The sequence below is a fragment of the Mercenaria mercenaria genome, chromosome 16, assembly GCF_021730395.1.
Source record: "Mercenaria mercenaria strain notata chromosome 16, MADL_Memer_1, whole genome shotgun sequence".
Lineage (NCBI taxonomy): Eukaryota > Metazoa > Mollusca > Bivalvia > Venerida > Veneridae > Mercenaria > Mercenaria mercenaria.
This window is the reverse complement of record NC_069376.1, coordinates 23851717-23878183: the sequence shown is the minus strand read 5'-3', so window position 1 is coordinate 23878183 and position 26467 is coordinate 23851717. Positions and strand designations below refer to the sequence as shown.

Sequence of the window (26467 nt, the reverse complement as noted above, 5' to 3'; positions counted from 1 at the left end):
GCAGCGCCATCTTCCATTTGATTTTGGCGGCTATTATTCATTGGCGCATCTTCTTCGAAAATATCAGAGTAATCTGTAATTTCATTGTGACTGCTATTTGTCACTGGTACATGTTGAAGCTGTAATCCTTTGGTAGCCTGAATTTGTCCTTTCCATTTTTGTTCTGTGTTAGTGTTTGCATCTTCCTTTCTTTGTTTTGAAAGAGCTTTTCCATTTATTAAGCTGAAAGTTTATAAAGAGTAATGTCAAAAATATATATCGTATCTTTTGTGCAACCAGCAGTGCGTTGCTGTCCTACTTTTCCACACTTATCCGAGTATTTTCTTTTTAGAATTTCTTCTATTTTGATTTTGCAAAATGTCGATGACCCTTTTCTCTGATCAGAAAATTTACAATTAAAGGTGGTCTCTATGGTAAATATCATAATTTGGGTTGATATTAAATAAATTTTAGATTTGCTACAAGGTATTTATTCAAGCCAATACATCAAAAACAATAAAAATGAAAGTTTTTCATTACATATGTATTATGTCTCTTTTTCCTTTATTTCAATTTTGTTAGAAACATTTTGATAATGATAAAATACTTACATGTAGATCCTGAAAGACAATATCAAGAATACATATAATTTGTACATCTTCCTTCAGAACTATCTCGCTCTGTGGAACGTTCTAGACAAACTTCTCTTATACGAACTAAGTGCGCAGTCTCAAAGCCGTTAATTGATGGACAACGCAAGTGATAATTTGCTTTTAGCGTTTGGAATATTAGTTGCGAACGGCAATTATCAATATATTATGACGCTGACAGACTTTTCATATAAGTGAGTTCTAGGTTTTACAAACACGTTAGGACGCGTTTAGTATATCTATCACCGTCGTATCAAAGTTTTATGTCTAGTACCCGTGCCTGTAAGAGAATGACGGAAACTGTTGCTGTTTAATTTAACCCGCCGAACAGCAAGCGTGATCCTTGCCTTGGGAACAATAGACCATCATGCGTTTTATGCAATAAAATATTAAAATCACATTTGCTGATAGCCATACATCCTAAAGCTTTTCACAATTCGAAATTAAAGTTAAAGCGGTGTCGTAGAAAGTTTAGAAACTTACCTGCTAATATTTTAATAATAAGATAATCTTGTCTTACAAAGACTTGTGTTTACGTACATAATAATGACATACATGTATACAATAAATTAGAGAACATCCAGCTACACGGACTTATCATTCACCTCATTAACAGTGTAATATTTAAGCGTGGACAAACGTGCACTCGAATATCCGTAGGTCCAGAATAAGGCATAGTAGGGTAAAGTAAAAAAAACGTAGGTATTCTCAGGTATTCTTAGGGATGTAAGGATGTTATATTAAGTCATTCAAATGAGTTTTTATTTAAAAGAGAAAAGTCTCAATTAAATTTCATTTACGTTAATTTAGGTATCTTATTAAAAACACAAATACGACATAATTTTTTCCCGTTTCTCATCAGTTCAAATTAATGCCCTGTCGTAACCTCTTTGTTTGCATTTTTAAATGAAAGCTCTCCTCACTTTAAAAGTATTTATTAAATTTTTCCTCACTTATTTTATATTAGAATTATTCTTAGTCTCCTTTTCTTTATTTTTTCCTTTGATGATACAATTTACACATTTTTCACGGTAACATTCAGTAAATGAAAGTAACAAGAAAATTATCTAACCTAATAATATGAGAGGGAATGTAAATGGTTCATATTTAGCCTTGTTTTATTTACATCTTTGTCTTTTCTTAACTGAAATAACCTTTCTTTATGGAAGGCTACAGTTGGCAAGATTGAAACAGTTGTTTTCGTTTATTAAAAAGTATGTATATGAGTTGTTATTACAGCAGATATGGTATGTAAGATTGCCAAACTCGGAACGGATATACGATTTAAGTGATGACAAAATGTAAAGGGGTAGGGATTAGGGTACGGAGACATGTCCCAAGGAAAATGGATGGCAAGTATACCTATAAAGGTACATTCTGGCATATATTTTGTAGATTTAACAAATGACATATACAATAGGCAGCTAGTTCTACTCTGTCGTGAACTTGAAATAAAATTTAAAAAAAAGGATAACATTTTGTATGCTCGAGATAATAAATTATATTATGTCGTTAGCTCGAAATAAGATTTTGTGGGCTCGTAAAAAGATGTCGTGCACTCTACATAAGATGCCATGCGCTGTACATAGATATCGTAGGCTCGAAATCAGATGCCGTGCGCTCGGGGTAAGATGTTGCACGCTGTAGATGCCGTGCGCTCTGCGTAAGATGTTGTGCGCTGTACTTAGATGCCGTGCGTTGTACATAAGATGTTGAGTGCTGTACATAGATGCCGTGCGCTGTACATAAGATGTTGTGCGCTGTACATAGATGACGTGCGCTGTACATAAGATTTTGTGCACTGTACTTAGATGCCGTGCGCTCTACATAAGATGTCATGCACTGTACATACATGTCGTATGCTCGAGATGAGATGTCGTAACTTGGCGTATTAATAATACATCAATCAACTAAAACATATTTCGTGAAATAAATCTGTTTTTGTGACTATACAGATTAAAAAAACAACAACAATAGATATACAGTGAGATGGATTTACTGATTTGGATAATCATACAGTAAAGAAAACAACATAGAGGAGACTCGTTTCATATTTTTGATTGTTTTATTGCTGTCAATTTTAAGATCTAAACAAAATCTCAGTTAAAAAAAGGCTAAAAACAAATTTATATAACATCAGTATAAAACTGTCTATATAAAATTAAATCCGTAGTAACTACCTTTATTTAATTTCGGTAACGTATATTTCAGAAATACTACCAAAAGCAGACACGTTCAAAATAATTATGACAGATTTTATATTAAATGTATGGGGTGAGCCAAGTTTATAATACATGCATGCCTGCATATGCACATGCTTCAAAACCTGTGTCTTTTGTTTGAAACACGCCGTTAATGCGTTGATGTTTACATGATATAGTTGTTGAACCTTTATCAAATTCTTTGTGATATGATTTATTCTGTAGTAATCTCATGAAGCTCTTGTAATGATATTACATCATAAAATGGATTGAAACATATATTCACTTTATACATTAAGTACAACAATATCAGTTGTAACAGTTCCAACGGTATTACTCATAATATCACATAACATACTGAGCTGAGAAGTTATTCACACTCTCAAATTCCGGACATACTCAATTTATAGCTGTGAAACCGTGTAACCAATGTCAAGCAAATACAATAATGGCTATAGATGTTAGAGATATTTAGCACTATTTCAGAGGCCTACGCATTAAATATGCTTTTATTGAAGGGATCTGGCAGTGCGACCTGTCTGAAGATTTATTCAAACAAGACAGCCAAAAAGCTCAAGTATCACTAAAAGTGTTTGAAATACAAATCATAACCTTGTTGCTGTGAGAGTTTGAAACTATATAAACGCATTTTCATTCCTTTTGCAATCAGATATCTAGCGTTTGTCCTTTAAAAAGAGGACGTAAAATTCACCAGTAGTGAAATTTGGATATAAACATGAGCTTTTATACATATGCACATTTTAATTTTGGCTATTTGCACAATGTCGTTTTTAGTTCACTATAATGTAAGTGGCATTTTTATTCATCTCTTCGATTCTCTCTTGTTCGTTATTTTACACTAATACATTGTATGTGTAACATCAAATGGGCAGTCTTGCAGATACAAATAAATATGTGTTACATTTAAAACCATAAGGCTGAATTGCATTCTCTAGACTCCAACGTTTTTAAAATCGTCATTAAATTTTACTAGCATATTGAAATCCGACTTAAGGATATCATAATATCTGTATATAGCTCAATTTTTGCCTATTTTCTTGATAACGACCTTCAAATTTTCTTGCCTTGGCATTTGTGTACCTGATGAGGCTACCAAACGAATGCGCTATCACATTTTTAACTGTCCATCACCACACGAACTATTGATTTTATGTTATCACCAAAAATGACGTGCGTATTTCTAACTACAAAAAAGGAGAAAAACACTTCAGATTTTTTGTTGTCAATTTCCATATTGACGCAAACTTAAAGCCACTCGTTTAATGTTGGACTGATATCCAGTTAGAAATTTATACAAAATGAAGAAAGTTTGAAAAATGTTAATTAACACAGAATTATACTAACAGTGATGCAATGTTAAATGAAAATTGATCTCTGCTTAATCTAAATTCAAGTTTACATCATGTAATATTTCAATTTTTTAGATACATTTCTTTAATAAATCAAGCTATTGATGAATTGTCATAATAGTATTAAATTAATAAATTTGCAATAAAATGATAGATCGGACCGATATCGGCTAAATATAAGGTTATATCGGACCGATGTCACATTTTTTTAGTTTACGTAGAAAATAATTAACAGTAAAAACCTTTATCAGTTCCGTTATGTTAGGCTGATGTCAGTCCATTATCGTCAAAATTTACATAAAATAGAGTAAAAGGATCGTCATACCGATGTCGGCTCGATGTCATTCATTATGACAGATTAATGAAATATCTGATATGTAAAGTTAACTGCATGCATTATTATTATGTGAGTATATCATGTGTATTATGTGAAACTCAACAAAAAGTAAACACATTTTGGCAACATTCCTCTGCCTTTTGTGAATGATGAATTCCTTGGTTATTTGTACGTATGTTATCTTGCTGGCCCGATTTTGAAATAATTTCACAGATATTTTCCATGTGTGGTCCTCTACCGAAATTGTTCCAGCAACCTGTGAAACTCGGGTGAGCAAAACCCAGACCGCTACCTTCAAAGTCAAGGTCACACTCGGATTTCAAAGGTTAACAGATCTTTTTCCTGTCCAGTCCATTACTCCATCCATCACAGGATTCTGAATTTACCGACACAAATGGTCCCAGTGCTACAATATGACACAGACTCTTAGCTCGAAGGTCAAGGTCAAGGTCACTCTTGCTTGTTTGGTAATTCTTTTTTCTGGCCCGTAATAGTTTCATATATTTAAACTACTAAAGCATAAACATTCACCATTACAAGACGACTTGTCATGTGCAATACCCAAACCCACTATTACAAGACGACTTTTCATGTGCAATACCCAAACCCACTATTACAAGACGACTTGTCATGTGCAATACCCAAACCCACAATTACAAGACGACTTGTCATGTGCAATACCCAAACCCACCATTACAAGACGACTTGTCATGTGCAATACCCAAACCCACTATTACAAGACGACTTGTCATGTGCAATTCCCAAACGCACTATTACAAGACGACTTGTCATGTGCAATTCCCAAACGCACTACTACTATTACAAAGGTCAAGGTTACAGACACCCTAGTTAACTTTGTTTTCATGTTGTTTACAAGTATTTGCTTCCCTTTTATATGATAAAGTGCAATACATATGGTTTTTATCAAATTTCCATGTATGTTAAAATAGTCAAAGTAAGATGACGGTAGATATCAAAAAAGTTAAATTCAACGTTGTATTTTACTAACATTCATTAATTCCTATTTGTATTCCAGTGCAATAAATGTTGGATCTGCGATCTGCTGATATAATAAATCACACTGCAATGCTTAGACCAAGACGACCAAGTTATATTAATAGTTTGTTTACTTATTTTCTCAAAATGTCCCTAAGTACACTTTAAGATTCTGCATATACCACAGGTCATACGGGATGCGTACAGAAATTTTGGAATCCACTTTTCGGATGTTATGACATTGATATTATATGTAGTAAAGAATTCATATGTTGATTAACATGTATGGCCAGCTGTGGTGTATTGATGAAACATGAAATGTTAAAATAAAACTTCTAGAAACAGAGCAAAGACATATTGTCCACAAATTGTATAAATAGTTTAAAGTTTTATTCACTGCTTATTTCTTATAAACTATTTAGTGTTTATTTTAGTTCATTTGTTGACAGTTAATTTTAGCTCGGCAATAACTTCTGTAGCAAAAGAATCAAGGTTCTCCAGTATCTCACTATCGCTGTAACATTGTTTAATATAGAACAACCGCCAATGTACTATCACTGTAACGTTGTTTAACATAGAACAACCGCCAATGTCAGTATCTCACTATCACTGTAACGTTGTTTAACATAGAACAACCGCTAATGTCAGTATCTCACTTTCACCGTAACGTTGTTTAACATAGAACAACCGCCAATGTCAGTATCTCACTTTCACCGTAACGTTGTTTAACATAGAACAACCGCCAATGTCAGTATCTCACTATCACTGTAACGATGTTTAACATAGAACAACCGCTAATGTCAGTATCTCACTTTCACCGTAACGTTGTTTAACATAGAACAACCGCCAATGTCAGTATCTCACTATCACCGTAACGTTGTTTAACATAGAACAACCGCCAATGTCAGTATCTCACTTTCACCGTAACGTTGTTTAACATAGAACAACCGCCAATGTCAGTATCTCACTATCACCGTAACGTTGTTTAACATAGAACAACCGCCAATGTCAGTATCTCACTATCACCGTAACGTTGTTTAACATAGAACAACCGCCAATGTCAGTATCTCACTTTCACCGTAACGTTGTTTAACATAGAACAACCGCCAATGTCAGTATCTCACTATCACCGTAACGTTGTTTAACATAGAACAACCGCTAATGTCAGTATCTCACTTTCACCGTAACGTTGTTTAACATAGAACAACCGCCAATGTCAGTATCTCACTTTCACCGTAACGTTGTTTAACATAGAACAACCGCCAATGTCAGTATCTCACTATCACTGTAACGTTGTTTAACATAGAACAACCGCTAATGTCAGTATCTCACTATCACCGTAACGTTGTTTAACATAGAACAACCGCCAATGTCAGTATCTCACTATCACCGTAACGTTGTTTAACATAGAACAACCGCCAATGTCAGTATCTCACTATCACCGTAACGTTGTTTAACATAGAACAACCGCCAATGTCAGTATCTCACTATCACTGTAACGTTGTTTAACATAGAACAACCGCTAATGTCAGTATCTCACTATCACCGTAACGTTGTTTAACATAGAACAACCGCCAATGTCAGTATCTCACTATCACCGTAACGTTGTTTAACATAGAACAACCGCCAATGTCAGTATCTCACTATCACCGTAACGTTGTTTAACATAGAACAACCGCCAATGTCAGTATCTCACTTTCACCGTAACGTTGTTTAACATAGAACAACCGCCAATGTCAGTATCTCACTATCACCGTAACATTGTTTAATATAGAACAACCGCCAATGTCTATATGCTCCATCTTAGTAGAACATAGCCACATCAAAAATAACAATTTTTCATTTCCGATTGCGCATTTTGTTATACAGCAGCATCCCCATTGTAGATTCGTGCGGTGTTGGACGTTGGCTCCCTAATAAACAGAATAAACACGGTTAGACGTTCCGACAGATTAGTTTGTTTGTTTTATAATATTTTATTATGGTATACTTTCATTGCAACGTAATATACATAACATTCAAAGTATGCCGACATTATAAAAAGTCCTCCCCACTTCGCCAACATTATAAAGATTAAACAGAAAAAGATTAAGTTCACTTTGGGGAGAGGGGGTGAGTGGGGAGTACGTCATTAGATTGTGGTGTGTCTTTAAACTCACACATTACACTGTAAATGCCAATGCCAAAATACCAATGAAGCGTTTTACCATGGTATTTGACTTGCAGATAAACAAGGGAACTACAATAAGCTAAGTACATTTTATGGCCTTTGGTTGGCTATCAGACAAAATAAAAACAAGAGAAATATATATTGAAATCGAGCTTTAGTGAAAATAGATATTTAAAAGTAATATTAACACCACACCGACAAGAATATCAAAACATAGGCCTACGGATGAATTGTAGCTTTGTCTTATTTGGTCTAGGTATACCGTTTCTTCCAGCTAGCTATCGTATCAGGATAATTAACACATTTATAGATAAATGGTATAGTTAACTGTCACACTAGGGTACTTCTGACGTCAGCTGAATAAATTTATCATAATTAAAGGCGATAAGTTGAGACATGTCTTACGTCAGGACGGAGATACTATTAAAATATCTAAACACATGGGAAAATGTGCTACTGGCGTACTACCAAATTTATTAATGACAGTTTTCTTAACTCACAGTCGCGTTTCATATGTTTAACTGTTGGCCGCCCATGTAATGCAATACTTCTGTAACAAGTACCCACGAGAATGGCCCTGATCATTTCTAATGTAATCCTGTATGCCACATAATAAAATATTATCCATGAGAATATCCCTGATCGCATAAGTGTGCGAATGGTCCACGACCCCCGAGTTGAGCAGTAGACCACTAGACCATCGCTTGATCCCCTTGACATGGTGTTGACATGTGCACAGACGGAAATTACACCAAAAAAGGATAAAAAGATATGGCAACAAAAGAAAAGATAGAAAATTATAATTTAAAACGATGGAAATTTTGAGAGTTTGGAAAAAATAGGAATAAAGAAACTCATGTATTAGTATTAAATTCATTTCCCTTATTTGTTTTCCGACAAAACAAGATTATATGCATGTACAAATATGATAAGCATTTAGATATAGTAAGTAATGAACTACGATGAAAAGAGATTTGTCAACATTTTTTCAGGCCCCCAGTGTAGGGGTAACCCCATTTATTTTCCTCTTCTTTGGCGCGACAGGTGTCGAGGGGCATCCTCCTACCAGCCTTACAATGAAACGTGTAGAATAATAATTAACATAAACTATTATCATGATTTCTTACAATAAAATATCGTTTAAAGTTGTAGAATTGAATAAGTATACTTCCGTACTTCTGCACACAAGCTATACTGAATAAATACATTAAGCATTTGAGCAATAATATAGCAATTATTTAAAAAAAAAAAAAGATATTTATCTTATATCGTTCCTAACTTTAGGAAAATAGATCGATGTGATCAATACGAAACAAATAATTCGCTGTAATATCATTGACTTGTCCGAAAGCTGAAATCTGAACGAAAACATAACTGTATCTGTATTGAAACTTTTTGAGTTGCAGCCCTTCATTAGCAAAACGTATAAGTGATACACATCAGAAATGTTTAAGAAAGTCTGCGACAGTTTTATCCTTGTTTTTACATTTATAGCCAATTTGATCTTTTATAACGTTAAACGCACTTCTGAAAAAGTAGTACATTGGCTGTCGTGTATTATTATGTTTACAATTATTGCGGCCTTTCAAAATAGCCCATTTTCAGTGTTAATCAATCTGTTGGTGTGAGAATATTCAAAATGGCCAAAAGGTACAGCAGGTTTATTTAGTAAAATAAGTGGACCAAGGTTTCCTATAGAACACTTCCCGTCAGACAGATTCATAAGACAAACCTTGTGTTCAGTGAAAACAACATTATGAACAAATTTCAATTGAATCTGTATTGCTTTACATTATGGAAACGAGTTTTGAATTTTGGCCCATATTTTTCTCCATGGTGAAGATATGCTAAGTGCATTCTCCCACTTAAGCTCAACTTTAAGTTTGCCTGACTTTTAAATCCAGATTGGAGATATTTGTTTCAGTTTGATGTTTTCAGGCTTTATTACAGTTTTCGACAGTTCTTTAATACACTGTCTTCTAAGTGAACAGGGCATTTCTCCGAATTATATTCCTGTCTTTTTAAAGCTATATTTTTGGAATACTTGATTTGATTTGCCATTCGGCAATCCGGTTCCGCCTACTAGTATCTTTTAATATATCTAATAAATTATTTGTACTTATAAAATTATTTCGATCAGAATCCCAAATATATTTTAAACACATTATGTTACTATTGATGGATAATATCAGTCTCCAACTTTTTAAAGCTAAATTTGTCCAAATGAAAGATGACTATGACTTAAGAATAGTTCATTGTCTGTTCAATATGAATGCCTTATTATCAAACATAAGGCGCATTAGTCAAAGCTTCTCATTTTGACAAAGACAGTGGTAGATGTGCAAAGGATTACATGTATTTTTCTTTGTCCTGCTGTGGTTATAATACAGACTCGTGTTGACAGAACCGATTGAAACGTGATGTAGCTTTAAAGTAGTTTACTTTCTGCGGTCATGTGTTTTTGCCCGTAGCAAAGTGCAATTCATTTATAGACAGCACTCAGTTTAACATGACGTAGTAGGAACCTTAAGTCTAGTAGAAGCACAATAATGTATATAATGCAAGAGATAAAATGTTGGCACAGGGACATGTTATATTGCATATAAAACACTGTTTTGTATTAATTTATGAGACATATCATTCTATGTGTGCTCAACACGTTATCTTTATAGCATTCAAGTGTATAAGTATTGCACATTATTACTGCGTTTTGAAATGTAAACAAAATAATACCAGATAAAAAATGCATTTGCAATCAATAATTCCTCATTGACCAAGCTGTAATGCGCTCTATTTCCTACTTTTTCATCGCGAGTTCATTCCCAAAGCCGATTACCCGAGTATGTTTTATATTTAGAAACCGTACGGCGTACTTAATTTCTTACTAGCTCGACTTTTCGAAGAAAAAGTAGAGCTATTGCACTCGCCCCGGTGTCGGCGTCGCCGTTGGTTAAAGTTTTTTATAAAGTCAAAATATTTCTGTTACTATCAAAGCTATTGACTTGAAACTTAAAATAGTTTGTACTATCAAAGACTACACCAGGAGAAACAATCCCCATAACTCTGAATTGAATTTTGATGGAGTTATGCCCCGTTTTGACTTAGAATTTTTGGTTAAAGTTTTTGATAAAGTCAAATATGTCTGATACTATCAAAGCTATTGACCTGAAACTTAAAATAGTTATTTACTTTCAAAGTCTACACCAGGAGAAACAATCCCCATATCTCTAATTTGAATTTTGATGGAGTTATGCCACTTTTTGACTTAGAATTTTTGGTTAAAGTTTTTGATAAAGTCAAATATCTCTGGTACTATTGACTTGAAACTTAAAATATTTATTTACTATCAAAGTCTACACCAGGAGAAACAATCCCCATAACTCTGATTTGAATTTTTTGGTTTAAGTTTTATAAAGTTTTTACAGGCAAAGCTCTAATTCAGAGTCAAGCACTGAGAAAAGTCGAGCACGCTGTCTTACGGACAGCTCTTGTTTTTCAATAATGTTCAACAAGTTAGTTATATAAGTTCTAACCATATATCAAATTGAAATATGTTATTATTTAAACGTAATTATGTTAAATTTACTTTGCCCTTTAATATGATGTTTATGAAGCGCTCCTGCAGTATTTCAAAGCACAACGGGATAGTTCTTTAAATCTTATGACAATCTAATATTTCATTTTAAATACCCCTGCCCGGCAATGATTTCAGTATTGATTAATTTAAAGATACTGTCATTGTACTGTACAGTATACGAAATTAAGGGGAAAAAATGAATTAGAAATCGAAGAAAACAAACTTACACAAGGTTTGTAATGCAAAATAAAAAACAGTGTTTATGGACGGAAGCAATTATCCCTACAAAATGATGACATTACCAATCACTCATCCCCTGCGAAAACAAGCCAACTATCGATCTACTACATAGTTTTAAACGAGAATGCTTACTTACAAGCACCACGTAATGATGCTCAGTAAGGTTAGAAGTGCATGTTACTTGTAAATACAGAAATTTTTAAGTCAATTTTAATTTTAATAAAAGTTAATTCCTGCATTCGTTATAGATTATACCTCATTACGCCACATTTTGCATCATTACGTTACACTGCTAGATGACAATGACGTAAAGGTTTCATTCGTCTAATTAATTTGGATGCATTTTGTTATATTCCCTATGAGCTGTTAAGCTGAAAAGAAAGAAAAGAAGAAAATAGGTAAAGTCTTACACATATAATAAGAGTATGATACTTGTGCATTGTTCCGTTCTTCTACTTCTACCACTTTGTGGCCAACATCAACAAATTGATAATACTGCCATTTTTAGGTTGGAAGTGTCTAGGGGTACTGATCCGTACCTCCACTCCACTGGACAAGACTGTTACGGAGTCTCCAGACAAGACTTTTGGGGTTTTCCAGGGGTATCATGTAGTGAATTCGGTAAACATGAATACTCCAGGGTAGCCTTGAATATAGTTATTTGCAAAATCTTTATAAAGTTTTGTTCTTGATATGTTTTGTCATATCATTTGTTCTATGTTTGTATTCGCTTAGGAAGCGGCTATTCCTACGGTCCCGTAGGAATAGCCTCACAGGCTATGCTTATGGCTCTCCCGTAAGAATAGTGAAAAGCCCGCCTGTGGCTATTCCTACAGCTCTTTGTAATATTTGTCGTTAGTGTAAAATACCTATTTAAGTGAAAATTGACAGAAAAAGAGTGTACGTTGGTTGTATAGATGTAGATGTTAATACGTGTACATGTTTTTAATATTGAAACACTAGAAATATTTACCAAGCGTTTTCAACTAAACCAGTTAGAGAATTATTCATCTATGTTTCGTTTGTATGCATGCAAATTTTTCAAAACAGCACGAATCTCTCACCACTCTAAACATGTTAATTGACCTTTAATTTATTTTTATACTTAGTTTAAACATATTTTATTTCAGTTATACATGAAACATTTACAGAACATTAGTTAGGAATTGGACGTTTGTCACACATCAGCTTGACATGTTTGCAGCAATTCAAACCTTACAAAATTATTTGTAACACAATGACCAAGTGTGTTTACACGTCATTTCCGAAATCGGTTGAAAATATATCACTTGAATGACTTCAGTAAGTTATGTATTGCAATTAAAACTGCCGTAGGAATAACAACCTGCAGGCTTTTCACTGTTCTTTCGGGAGAGCCGTAAGAATAGCCTGCGAGGCTATTCCTACGGGACCGTACGAATAGCCACTGCCATTCGCTTATGCCCTTTCGGGCCATGAGATCAAATAATAAACTTTGAACTTTGGAACTCCGTTTTTCTAGAGATTAAGGGACATTTACATTTAAAATTTTATTGAAAATGAAATAACAAATAAGACTTCATCAGTATTCACCTTAAACTTGGATCAAATGGTTTACAGATAACAACATTCATACGATTTGTTGCATTTCCCTTCGAAACGTTATGGATAATAACCGAGGAACACCAAATAAATCACGAGTATTCGAACTGGCAATGGATTTCCACTGAAGATGTGTTAACATATCTGTAACGCTAGACCTGTAGTAACTGTAGTGTTTCCGCATCCAACGTAGATGTTACCGTCATATTCTCAATATCGACATTATATATATAGGATAAATCCCGTTTTACGGTATTACCCACCAATAAACACCCGTATGAGAGGGCTATCGGCCATTACCCTGTATAGCGATAGTGTTTAATATTATCCTTTTTTTCAAGGTTTAAACAAAGAGAATGAATAAAAAAGTATTGCAGATTATCATAATACATTGTTGTCATTAAGATTTAGCCAAAAATATCCTCAAAGTTTAATTTATTTTTGAAATTTTATCTTTTATTCTACACTGCCGCTTCCCTTGCTCGATACCGAAGGTTTGAAATTATTCGCATTTTTCAAGGTTAACAAATTATTTTTGCAAAAATTTTGTTGCCGAGGTCGTAAAATACTATTTTCATCGTTAGAAAGTAAGAACTTTCCTAAAATCTTATCTTCTGGCAAAAATAATCGCTGATATTGTGCACGGTCCGTATATCAGTTAATCTCGCCAGCCCCCCTGACCCTATTTACGGAAATACCGGAAGCAGGGATTTATCCTATAATGTCGATATGGTCAATATGCAATGGTGTCATCTGCAAAAAGTCTAAGTCTGGATGTTAAGCCTTCAGGCATGTCATTTATGTAAAATAAAAATAAACTTGGCCCGAGAACACTTCCTTGAGGCACACCGGATTCCACGTTTACTGGATTAATATGTAGTTATGCATTTTAAACAGGACTTTCTCATGGCTCACTTTATATAATGCTTCGCTAAAATCTAATAGTATCAGATCAACCTGTTGTTTGTTGTACACTGATTTGACAGGGTCATTTACAAGCATAATTAGTTGTGTTACACAGGATCTTTTTTCTCTGAAACCATGTTGGAGATGGTACAGAATGCCAAGGTTTGTAAACTGTTTTGTTATTGATGAGGACACTATATGCTCTGGAGTTTTGCAAAGTACGTACTTGGATATGGGCTGGGTCTGACCTGTCGCTCTTCTTGTCTGATAGTGGTTACATTTGCATTTTTAGCTCTACTATTCGAAGAATAGTCTAACTATTCTACTCACCCTGGCGTCGGCGTTCGGCGTCACATCTTGGTTAAGTTTTTGCGTGCAAGTACATACAGCTATCATTTAAAGGCATATAGCTTTGAAACTTATTTATTATTTTTTTAGTTCAGTTACCAACCTCACTGGGTCAAGTTCCATAACTCTAACATGTATTTTGAGCAAATTATGCCCCCTTTTGGACTTAGAAAATTCTGGTTAAAGTTTTACAGGCAAGTCACTATCTCCAAAAGTAATGCAGATAGTGAATTGAAACTTCACGTGTGTCTTTGGGGTTATAAAACTAGTTGATTGCAGCAAGTCCCATAACTCTAACCTTCATTTTGGCCAAATTATGCCCCATTTTGGACTTAGAAAATTCTGGTTAAAGTTTTTCGTGCAAGTACATACAGCTATTACTAAAAGGCATATAGATTTGAAACTTATTTTTTCTTTTTCTTGATCAATATATACCTACCTTAATGGGTCAAGTCCCATAACTCTGACATGTATTTTGGGCAAATTATGCCCCCTTTTGGCAGGGTTGGCAAAAACCCGGGTTTTAAGCATATTGCCCAGCCCAGTGGGTAATACTGGGAAAACCCAGGTTTTACTGGGCAATATAATATTTCAGTTCATACTTCAATACATATTTCAACACTTTACTCGTTAGTTGAGTTACAACTCTATACTATAGTGATAGCAGTGACACCAGCATGCCTTATGCTATAATAAATTAATATCTATAAAAATCTATTGAATAGACTATTATTATGATGATGATTGAGCAATTATTGAACAAGATAGGGGATTAAAGTTAGAAGTGTGAACAACTTAAATCTGGCCATTTTACTCTTGAAAATCATCTTTACAATTTAGATCACAATGTTGATGCATATCTATCCTATTACCATGAAACCTGCGGACCCTGTGTGGAATTGCTTTAATGTTACTGAGGATGATTTAAAAAGACTGCAAAATGTAAAGATTGTGGCACTGTGTTTAGTACTAAAATTGATACTGAAAGCTCATAAGACTTGTTGCAGTGTGTTGGTTTTAGATCAGCCTTAGACCACTCTGTAGGGTACTGTAGCCAAAAGCCTTCTAGATATGCTGGCATCTTCTGCGTCAACAGAAAGGGTGTTTTCAAATTTTGGTATTATTCAGACAAAAACTCAGAAACAGGCTTGGGATTGAAAAGACTACAAAACCAGTTCAGTTACAGAATGCTTTGTGATAAAAAAGAACTAGACTGTTAGACTATCATATGTTAAGCAAAATCTAGTTGTAACCTAGAGAGATCATTCAATATTGTGGTCACTGACAGTGTGTAGATTATCTATACAAAGTAATACTGTGTCATTTATAAATTCATATATCTGTAACTACATATGTTGAAGGGTGTTTACTTTCACATTAAAAATATTTTGTTGGGTAAATAAATGATAATTTTGTTAATAAAACTGTTCTGTCAGCTACCTATCACTTCACCAATGGTTTCAAAGTAAGTAAAACTTAATGTAAGAATTAACTCACATTTTACAACATAGAAACTCGATTGTTTTTGTAAAAAAAAAGAGAAAAACTTCTTATTGCCCAGTATTGCTCACTTCATTCATCTTTAGGAGTATTGCCCGACCCGGGAAAACCCGAGTTTTCCCGGGCGGGTTTACCCACCCTCGGCGGGTAGTCGCCAACCCTGCCTTTTGGACTTAGAAAATCCTGGTTAAAGTTTACATGCAAGTTACTATCTCCAAATCTAATGCAGATATTGAATTGAAACTTCACATGTGTCTTCGGGGTTATAAAACTAGTTGATAGAATCAAGTCCCATAACTCTAACATGTATTTTGGGCAAATTATGCCCCCTTTTGGACTTAGAAAATCCTGGTTAAAGTTTTGCGTGCAAGTACATACAGCTATTACCAAAAGGCATAATTATAGCTTTGAAACTTATTTATTCTTTTTCTAGGTCAATTACCAACCTCACTGGGTCAAGTTCTATAACTCTAACATGTATTTTGAGCAAATTATGCCCCCTTTTGGACTTAGAAAATTCTGGTTGAAGTTTTACATGCAAGTTACTATCTCCAAAACTAATGCAGATATGGAATTGAAACTTAAGATGTTTCTTCGGGTTATAAAACTAGTTGATAACATCAAGTCCCATAACTCTGATATGCATTTTGGCTGATTTTCAAAAATCACCACCATGTGCTATTAACTTTGCGTAACGTCGTCGGTTTCTCACGAGTCAGTGCACAGATGTTGCGGGCCAATACTGGTTAGGTAACCAAATGAAGTTTCGCCATAACTTAATAGATGCAGCCAGCAGAAAATAAAAACAGCGTCAGTTGAGTAATGGCAGCCAGGACTAGCTATCTTCGAATTACCAGTTTTCAAACCCCTATGGAATTTGGGGAAATTACTTACAATAAATGAATTTTACAGGACATGTTATGGCAGCATCTGGTCAACCTTTCCCAGTGTCCACACAGACATCAGGAGTGATATTGTCAAGTCAGGGTGTGGCAAGCAGTTTTGGTCAACCAGTTTATTCACAACCCCAGTCAGCACAGATGACAAGTATGCAACATCAACAGTCGTACCCAGGACCCAGTCCTTCATCTACTTCTGTACAGGTATGTATCCATTATACCCAGGACCTACATGTAGTCCTTCATTATGTACAGGTATGTATCCTGTATACCCAGGACCCAGTCCTTCATATACTTCTGTACAGGTTTATATCCAGTGTACCCAGACCTAAATGTAGTCCTTCATCTACTTCTGTACAGTTATGTATCCAGTATACCCAGGGCCCAGTCCTTCATCTTTTTCTGTATAGGTTTGTATCCAGTTTATTCAGGACCCAGTCCTTCATCTACTTGGTAGTTTAAACAATATTTTATTAATCTAATAGCATGTAATTACAATTCATTTTTACAAAAGCTAGGGATCGAGTAGAAAGCTAATAAGCTTTTTTAGAAACTCTTTCCCTCTTTCATCTACTTCTGTACAGGTATGTTACTATATATCCAGTATGTGTCCCGGCATATGCACGAACTCTCCTTCCGTCAAGTCCATACTGAAGCAAATTATTTCAAATATTCCTTCTTCCCTTATACTGTCGTGTTGTGGAACCACCTGCCTTCTCAAACTGTACTCCAGCCTGACCTTGAGGGGTTCAAACGATGTCTTGACCCCTCTGTCCTCTCTTACCGCCCCAGAACTCACAAAGCAGATGTTTTTAACCCCTTTTAACTTGTGTATTTTTCGTCTTACTTAACACTTTCACACTTTTATCTTCCCTCTCACTATCTTCATTTTTGACGCCTTCCTTTCACTGCTTTTAAACCAACTTTTATCTGGTTGTGACGCGCAACCCGGCTATTATTCAAAACCCCTTACTTTCGGTTTTGTCGGGGCACCGGCGGTCTCTCTGCACACCAGTTTTTGATGCACAGGCAGGCTCTCTGCATTACGCACAGACAGGCTATTATAGCTTAATCAATTTGGTGCGTAGATCTGAATTTTTATTATAGTCCAGCCATACACAAAGATAGATAGTATACCCAGGACCCAGTCCTTCATCTATTTCTGTACAGGTATGTATCCAGTATACCTAGGACCCAGTCCTTCATCTACTTCTGTGCAGGTATGTATCCAGTTTATTCACAACCCCAGTCCTTCATCTACTTCTGTACAGGTATGTATCCAGTATACCCAGGACCCAGTCCTTCATCTACTTCTGTACAGGTATGTATCCAGTATACCCAGGACCCAGTCCTTCATCTATTTCTGTACAGGTATGTATCCAGTATACCCAGGACCTAGTCCTTCATCTACTTCTGTACAGGTATGTATCTGGTATACCCGGGACCCAGTCCTTCATCTATTTCTGTACAGGTATGTTTCCGGTATACCCAGGACCCAGTCCTTCATCTATTTCTGTACAGGTATGTATCCGGTATAATTCACGACCCAGTCCTTCATCTACTTCTGTACAGGTATGTATCCAGTATACCCAGGACCCAGTCCTTCATCTATTTCGGTATAATTCAGGACCCAGTCCTTCATCTACTTCTGTACAGGTATGTATCCAGTATACCCAGGACCTAGTCCTTCATCTATTTCTGTACAGGTATGTATCCGGTATACTCAGGACCCAGTCCTTCATCTACTTCTGTACAGGTATGTATCCAGTATACCCAGGACCCAGTCCTTCATCTATTTCTGCACAGGTATGTATCCAGTATACCCAGGACCCAGTCCTTCATCTACTTCTGTACAGGTATGTATCCAATATACCCAGGACCCAGTCTTTCATCTTCTTCTGTACAGGTATGTATTTAAAAAAAAAATGTAAAAGTCAATTTAACTATTTCCCAAACACAATAGTATTTTTAGCTCGACTATACGTAGTATAAGGAGAGTTATCCTACTCGCCCCGGCGTCGGCGTCTTTCCGCGTCCCCACCTTGGTTAAAGTTTTGGTGCACTTTCTCTTTTTTCAACTTATCTCTGTAATTACTTGGAATTGATTCAAACTTGAAATACTTATTCCTCATCATCATCCACATCATCTGACGTAAGGGCCATAACTCTGGCACCAATATTTCATGAATTATCCCCCCTTTTCACTTAGATTTTCAGGTTAAAGTTTTGATGCACTTTCACTCTATCTCTGTTATTACTGAATGGATTTGATTCAAACTTAAAATAGTTGTTCAACATCATCACCCACATCATATGACACAAGGTGCATAACTCTGGCACCAATTTTTCATGAATTATTCCCCCTTTTTATTTAGAATTTCAGGTTAAATTTTTGATTCACTTTCACTCTGTCTCTGTTATTACTGAATGGATTTGATTCAAACTTAAAATAGTTGTTCAGCATCATCACCCACACCATATGACGCAAGATGCATAACGCTGGCACCAATTTTTCATTAATTATTCCCCCTTTTTACTTAGAATTTTAGTTTAAAGTTTTGATGCACTTTCACTCTGTCTCTGTTATTACTGAATGGATTTGATTCAAACTTAAAATAGTTGTTCAACATCATCACCCACACTAAATGACACAAGCTGCATAACTCTGGCACCAATATTTAATGAATTATGCCCCTTTTTGCTTAGGATATACTTATATAGTGTTTTGATACATTTTATCTTTACCTCTCTTATTACTTTAAATTGATATTTTTGACATAGACTCAGGCTGTTGTGCAATATCTTCATCCACAATTGGAGTCATTAAACACTCCAGTGACAGCTGTAGTTTCCTCAGATGTGCCCAGTTTCAATATCCAGCATCGAAATAGTTGAGTGCGCTATCTCCTGTGACAGCTCTTGTTTATGCTCTTGGTGTTTGAGACCTGTGAGGCACATACTGTAAAACCAGAAATTTTTGTGAGGGTTTTAATTTTTGCAATATTTAAGAAGTCCCTCACCTTATGAACATCAATTCTCATGTAAATATCAACCATAAGTATGATGCAAATCAATAAATCTCGTCATTTCACAAACCTTCCTCAGCATATCAAATTGAAATGTCCAAATTTACAAGAATTGGATGTTTCCATGTTTGTATAACATTTATAGGATAGAACAATTTCAAGACAAATGGAACAAACCACATTAATTTATAATTTAGGACTGATATAATAACTTTTGTGTTTGCAGCTTGTTTAATTAAAATCAGACATTGACATCTAGGTCCCTGCATATAGATTTCATGTAAAGCTGTGTTTTTGTTACTGGTATAGTCATCACACTGTCCATAGGTAATGCTAAATGATGTGTGACTTTTACAGACACCTGACATATATTATATTAGATTGATTAAATTTAAAAAACTGAAAACAAGCAGGATAACTTTTGTTTACAATGTTGTGAATGTAAAACCTCACAAACAAACTCAGTGTTCCAAATACGCTTTTGTTTACAATCTCATGCATATAAAACTTCACAAACAAACTCAATTTCCAAATTTTCTTTTATTTACAATCTCGTGAATTTAAAACCTCACAAACAAATTCGCTTTTGTTTACGATCTCGTGGATGTAAAATCTCACGAATAAATTCAGTGTACCAAATTCACTTTTGTTTACAATCTCGTGAATATAAAACCTCACTAGCAAACTCAATATTACAAATTCTACCAAGATTGTTCAAATTATTTTGATTTGTCAAAAAACATGGCCGCCAGAGGGCATGGTCACTTTTTTGTATATGTACATAGTGGAAACTTGAAAAATCTTCTTGTGTGAAACTGCTTGCCCGATTTTAAAATGCCGGTAATTTTACACAAATGGGCCTCGTGTGACCCTGTACCAAGATTATTCAAATTACATTTTTGTATTCCAATTCGTCAAAAAACGTGGCTGCTAGGAGGCGTGGTCACTTTTCCCTATATGTATATGGTGGAAACTTTAAAAAATCCTCTTTTGTGAAACTACTGCCTTGATTTTAAAATAATCTTAAACAAATGGTCCTTCTGTGACCCTCTGATTATTTTGATTTGTCAAAAAACATGGCAGCCAGAGAGCGTGGTTACTTTTCCCTATTGTATATAGTGGAAATTTTAAAAATTGTGTGACATGTATATAATATAGGCTAACATAGAAGAATCCTAACTCTGTACTTGTACCATTACATTATACAAATGCACTTGAAGCCTTATACAGGTGAGTGCTTTAGGGTCAATGACCCTTTTGTTTTACAATCTCGTGAATATAAAACCTCACAAACAAACTCAATGTTCCAATCTCGTGAATATTAAACCTCACAAACAAACTCAGTGTTCCAATCTCACGAATATAAAACCTCGCAAACAAACTTAATGTTCCAATCTCATGAATATAAAACCTCGCAAACAAACTCAATGTTCCAATCTTATGAATATAAAACCTCGCAAACAAACTTAATGTTCCAAATTCGCTTTTGTTTACAATCTCATGAATATAAAATCTCACAAACAAATTTGTTTTTGTTTACAATTTCTTGATTATAAAACCTCACTAGCAAACTCAGTATTACAAATTCGCTTAATTTTGACCCAGCAAAAATATGTGCAGTTAGTGTTTAAATTCTCTGTCCATCAGTTTTTCTGTCATTCCATCTGTCTGTCATATTTTCTTGTCTGACTCCTCTTACAGTTACATGAAACTTTGTATGCATCAACTTGTATGCATCAACAACGTGAATCGAACATGAATATTTTTTGTAGGAGGTCCAATTATTTATTCTGGAGTTATTGCCATTTTGGACTTAAAAATATTATAAGAAAAACATTGTGTACTCAGCTTCTCCTTCAGTTTTCATCCAATTCCAACTGAAATGAAATTGGTGTACATTATCAACATGAAGTGGACTTGCACATATTGGGAATTTTATGTCGTTTTCAGGGGACATGTGTTATTCAATGTTGACATCATTCTTGTTTGAATTTATTTGTCAGGATTTGTTCAAAGTTGCTGAATATTGTCAGACCTTCGTGTTTAAACTTTAGTTTGCACTTTTTTTCAGGATTGTTTTCAACATAACTATTATTGTAATGTTCAAAATGTAGAGAAAATCGGTTGTGAAAATATGTGAGGTCCGATTTAAATGCGAGGACTTTCATATTGAAAAGAATATAACTACAATTGACAGTGATATAAAGCAATGAAAGGAGATCCAGAGGGCAAAAGACTTTTTGAATGTATTGGCAACCTAATTGTTTCATTCTTTGTATTCTGACAGGTTCAAATGATGTCACCAACAAAGTCTCGGGACTTGGTTTCAGTGTGTAGACTTGGTCAAGAGACAAATCAGGAGCTAGTGAATAAACTGTTAGATGTTTTCAAACAGTTCAAGACTATGCAGGTTTGTATTGACAAACTATACTGATCCGATTACCAGTTTTTGCTTTTCCTCTAAATTTAAACGTGAAACAAAAAACACGGCAAAACATTCAATTTTTCTGCTGTTTCTGTTACCAAAGTGGGTTTGTATCCTGTTGCAGTGTTTATTTCAGAAAATCAAAGAACAGGAGGGAATTTAATCCCTCGTTTGTCAAAAAAGGGAGATGCCCCAAAGGGAGGTGCAGAATGTCATGTACAAAGCAAAACAAGCAATGTTTGTTTTATTACTTCACCTGAGCACAAAGTGCTGAAGGTGAGCTGAGGGTGAGCTATTGTGAACACTCACCCTCCTACATGCATCTGTCCATCCATCCACACTTTATGTTATGGGTGACCCTTTACTAAGATTGTACAAATTATTTTGTTCCATAAAAAAAAACATGGCCGCCAGGGGGTGTGGTTACTTTTCCCTATATGTATCAGAGTTTAAGCTAGTCTTAGATTTATGGGAGAAGTCACCTCTCCCTCAGCTAAGATTAGGGAGAAGTGGGAAAATTTTAGGGAGAAATAGAGAGATTTTTGTTGTCACAAATTGTCAGACAAAAAAGGAATTAAGTATACAGTAAACCTCACTTATAAGGAACTCGGATATAAGGAACACTCGGTTATAAGGAACAGTTTTCAATTCCCCGATCTAATACCTTCTTTATTCAATGTAAAAATCATCGGTTATAGGGAACTCGGTTATAAGGAACACTCTGTTATAAGGAACACTTTTTCCAGTCCCAAAGTATGAAATTCAATGAAAAACCCCTCGGTTATAGCGAACAGACATAAAGAATAAAAATTATTAAAAACCGGAAATAAATAAACAGGAGAATCGCTGATGACGTCAGAGTAACGTCGCACGCGCGTAAACACAAATTATTTCATGATCTGTAGTTTGTTAATTCACGGATACGATGAAAAGAAAATATATAATATCATCATTAACATTTACCAAATACTAGACGATTGTGTATTATGCTTCAGTCTTTAAAATATACTCGTAGATAGCACACTTGTGTTATTTAGTTTATATTCCTACATTTGTAGAGACTCACAAAAAGTATTATAACCACCGTGACCAAATAATACAACACGCTTAATTATGTGTATTTAGACACATACTTTATGAAAAAAGGACGCTAGAAAATCCCAAACGCGATTCCCCGTGTCGCATATTTTTTCCATACGCGTGCTTGCTCAATACACAATGGAAAACAGTTGCGCATGTCAATCAAAAGGCGAAGTTTACGATGTATCTTTGTGCTCCTGGCCAATCAGAGATGCACGTTTTCCAGTAGATGCATGGTTGATTAAGGTAGTATTGTGCGTTTACGTAATCTAATCAACACGAGACAAACCACTCTGAATTTGTTTTTTAACACGCGGCGTACTTAGGAGTTTTGAATTCGCCGCTAATCGCGATAATTGGATTAAACGACAGTCACAGGACTTGATTGTGTTGTTTTTTATAGCCGTTCCCGAGTTAATAAAACAATAATTGGTTCACATTGTTTTCAAATGGATGCGATACGAAATATATATTCCCTTGGCTGGTATCGTTTGGTCATTTTAGGTATAGAATTTCCTTGTGCAAGATAAATATAAAAATGGACAGAGATACTCTACTTTCTCACATAAAGATACATGGTCGGCCGGAGTGTGAACACATAGCCATTTTCAAACGTCAGTCAAATAGTGTACGCTATACAAATTATGTTCGTTATACAAACCTCGGTTACAAGGAACTAGTTCGCTATACGGATATAAGGAACCTCGGCTATAAGGAACAATTTTTAGAGGTCCCAAGCTGTTCCTTATAAGCGAGGTTTACTGTAGTTGTAACTGTTTTTTGCTCACCTGAGCCAAAAGCTCAGGGTGAGCTGTTGTGATGGCTCACCATCAGACGTCCCTCTGTCTGTCGTCCATCCGTCATCTGTCCGGTGTCCGTCCACACTTTCCTTTAAACAATATCTTCTCCTAAACCACCAGGCCAATTTTGATGAAACTTCACAGGGATATTCCTTGGATAGTCTTCTTTAAAAATATTTTTATAAAATGAATTCCGTACAGAATTTCGTACAGAACTCTGGTTGCCATGGCAACCAAGAGGAAAAACTTTAAAAATCTTCTTGTCCAAAACCACAGGGCCCAGGGCTTTGATATTTGGTATGTACAGTTAACTTCTGGAACACACAACACACACAAGCATTATGTCCAGTTGCCTTATTGATCACACAGCACACAGTGCTATTGTATCCAGTTGCTGTATCTACATTTCAGTCACCTTGTAGAACAAACAACACACATCCTGTTGCTATATCTGTATTTCAGTCACCTTACATAACAAACAACACATATTACTTTCGCATCCTGTTGCTATATGTGCATTTCAGTTTCCAAATGGAACAAACAACACACAGTACCATTGTATCCTGTTGCTATATGTGCATTTCAGTTGCCAAATGGAACAAACAACACACAGTACCATTGTATCCTGTTGCTATATCTGTATTTCAGTCACCTTACATAACAAACAACACATATTACTTTCGCATCCTGTTGCTATAAGTGCATTTCAGTTGCCAAATGGAACAAACAACACACAGTACCATTGTATCCTGTTGCTATATGTGCATTTCAGTTGCCAAATGGAACAAACAACACACAGTACCATTGTATCCTGTTTCTATATGTGCATTTCAGTTGCCAAATGGAACAAACAACACACAGTACCATTGTATCCTGTTTCTATATGTGCATTTCAGTTGCCAAATGGAACAAACAACACACAGTACCATTGTATCCTGTTGCTATATCTGTATTTCAGTCACCTTACATAACAAACAACACATATTACTTTCGCATCCTGTTGCTATATGTGCATTTCAGTTGCCAAATGGAACAAACAACACACAGTATCATGAAAGAAGGATGAAAATTGAAGAAAGCTTGAGACAACTCAACTTCATCTTTAGAAGGCTGAGAGCAATATATGATCGAGTGTCTGAGACAATAGTTGACCCAAATGAAAACCCAGAGGAGGTATGACTTCATATATGTAATGAGTTAAGGAACACATACTTCTCTCAAACATGTTTAATACATGTTTCAGTGGGTGTTATTTACCTTTGTTCTGACCAGGTAATATGCAAAGATGATGCATAGCTTTGGCCATGCCAGTGGAGTATTTAGTGTTGTACAAGAAAGAAAAGGTATGAAAAATCTTAAATTTTTCCCAAGAAGAATAAAGCATAGATGTGAGATATTAGGATGGCTGCATTGTCAAATGGCCATTACTAAGCTTGTTCTAGTCTAGGCCCTTTATCCAAATTTTAGTGTGCCTCTTTGGTCAAGGATTTAACATACAGTTATAATGAGGAAAAATTTAATAAAGAAATATTCTTTTCTAAAAGTGAAAGGTCAGACTTGAGATGAAAGGTACTTTGGTACTTAACATGTAGCATAGGTAGTGGCCAGTTTTAAAGTTTAATATCCCCCGCCAAAAGGTGGAGGGGTATAGATTTGGTGTTGTTTGTCTGACTTTTTCTCTGGTTGTACATGCATTTGCCGTCAAATTTGAAAATGCTTATAATTCAAAAAGTATTTCAGCTATAATCACCAAACCTCACTTGTCCACATGTCTCTTCAAACCAAATCGCCTCTGAAACCTTTGATGGAAGTTGATGAAATTTGGTCTGGATGTTCCTTGAATGGTCCTCTTCCAGAGGTGTTTAAAGAATTGGATTCCAAGCAGAACTCCAGATTTCAAAATAACTTTACAGAAACGTTTCTTGGGTGGCCCTCTACCAACATTATTTAATGTCCATTGTCAACAGTTTCTTAAAAGCACATCTCCAAAATCACCTATCCAGTTTCAACCAAACCTCACTGAAATGTTCATTGGGTGGTCCCCTTTCAGATTCATTTAACTCTATGTTATCAGCACAGACCTTTTGTTGTCATGGCAAGCAGAAGGAAAATTTTAAGAATCTTCTCACAAATTGCCAGCCAAATTTTGAAGTAATTTCGAAGAAATGTACATTAGGTGACCATCTACCAAGTTTCTTCAAATCATTCTGTTTCTTTAAAAAAACATGGCTGCAAAGGGTAAGCTGGTTTTCCCGATATGAATTTATGGAAAACTTTGAAAATCAACCTGTCTGAAACCACTGGTCGAACTTCGGAATAGACAGCAATGTTCCTTGGATGAACCTCTACCAAATTCCTACCAAAATCATTTAAAAACACTAG

The 26467-nt window shown here is 35.3% G+C and overlaps 1 protein-coding gene and 1 long non-coding RNA gene across 4 annotated transcripts in view; both read left to right on the top strand.

Annotated features, from left to right (window-relative positions):
• LOC128549535 (uncharacterized) overlaps positions 1–26467 on the top strand; it is a 233860-nt gene that overhangs the window by 71105 nt on the left and 136288 nt on the right. The gene's annotated exons all lie outside the window — the stretch shown is intronic.
• LOC123540463 (mediator of RNA polymerase II transcription subunit 30-like) lies at positions 11811–25279 on the top strand. Of its 3 annotated transcripts, none has more exons than XM_053526391.1 (4): positions 11811–11918; positions 16768–16958; positions 22068–22190; positions 25106–25279. In XM_053526391.1, exons 2-4 carry the CDS (start codon positions 16776–16778, stop codon positions 25262–25264), a joined length of 465 nt encoding a protein of 154 aa, XP_053382366.1. In that variant the 5' UTR covers positions 11811–11918; positions 16768–16775; the 3' UTR covers positions 25265–25279. The 3 variants fall into 3 exon arrangements, with proteins under 3 accessions (XP_053382366.1, XP_053382364.1, XP_053382365.1); XM_053526389.1 differs by lacking the exon at positions 11811–11918 and adding an exon at positions 11945–12141; XM_053526390.1 differs by lacking the exons at positions 11811–11918; positions 25106–25279 and adding exons at positions 11945–12141; positions 24672–24761.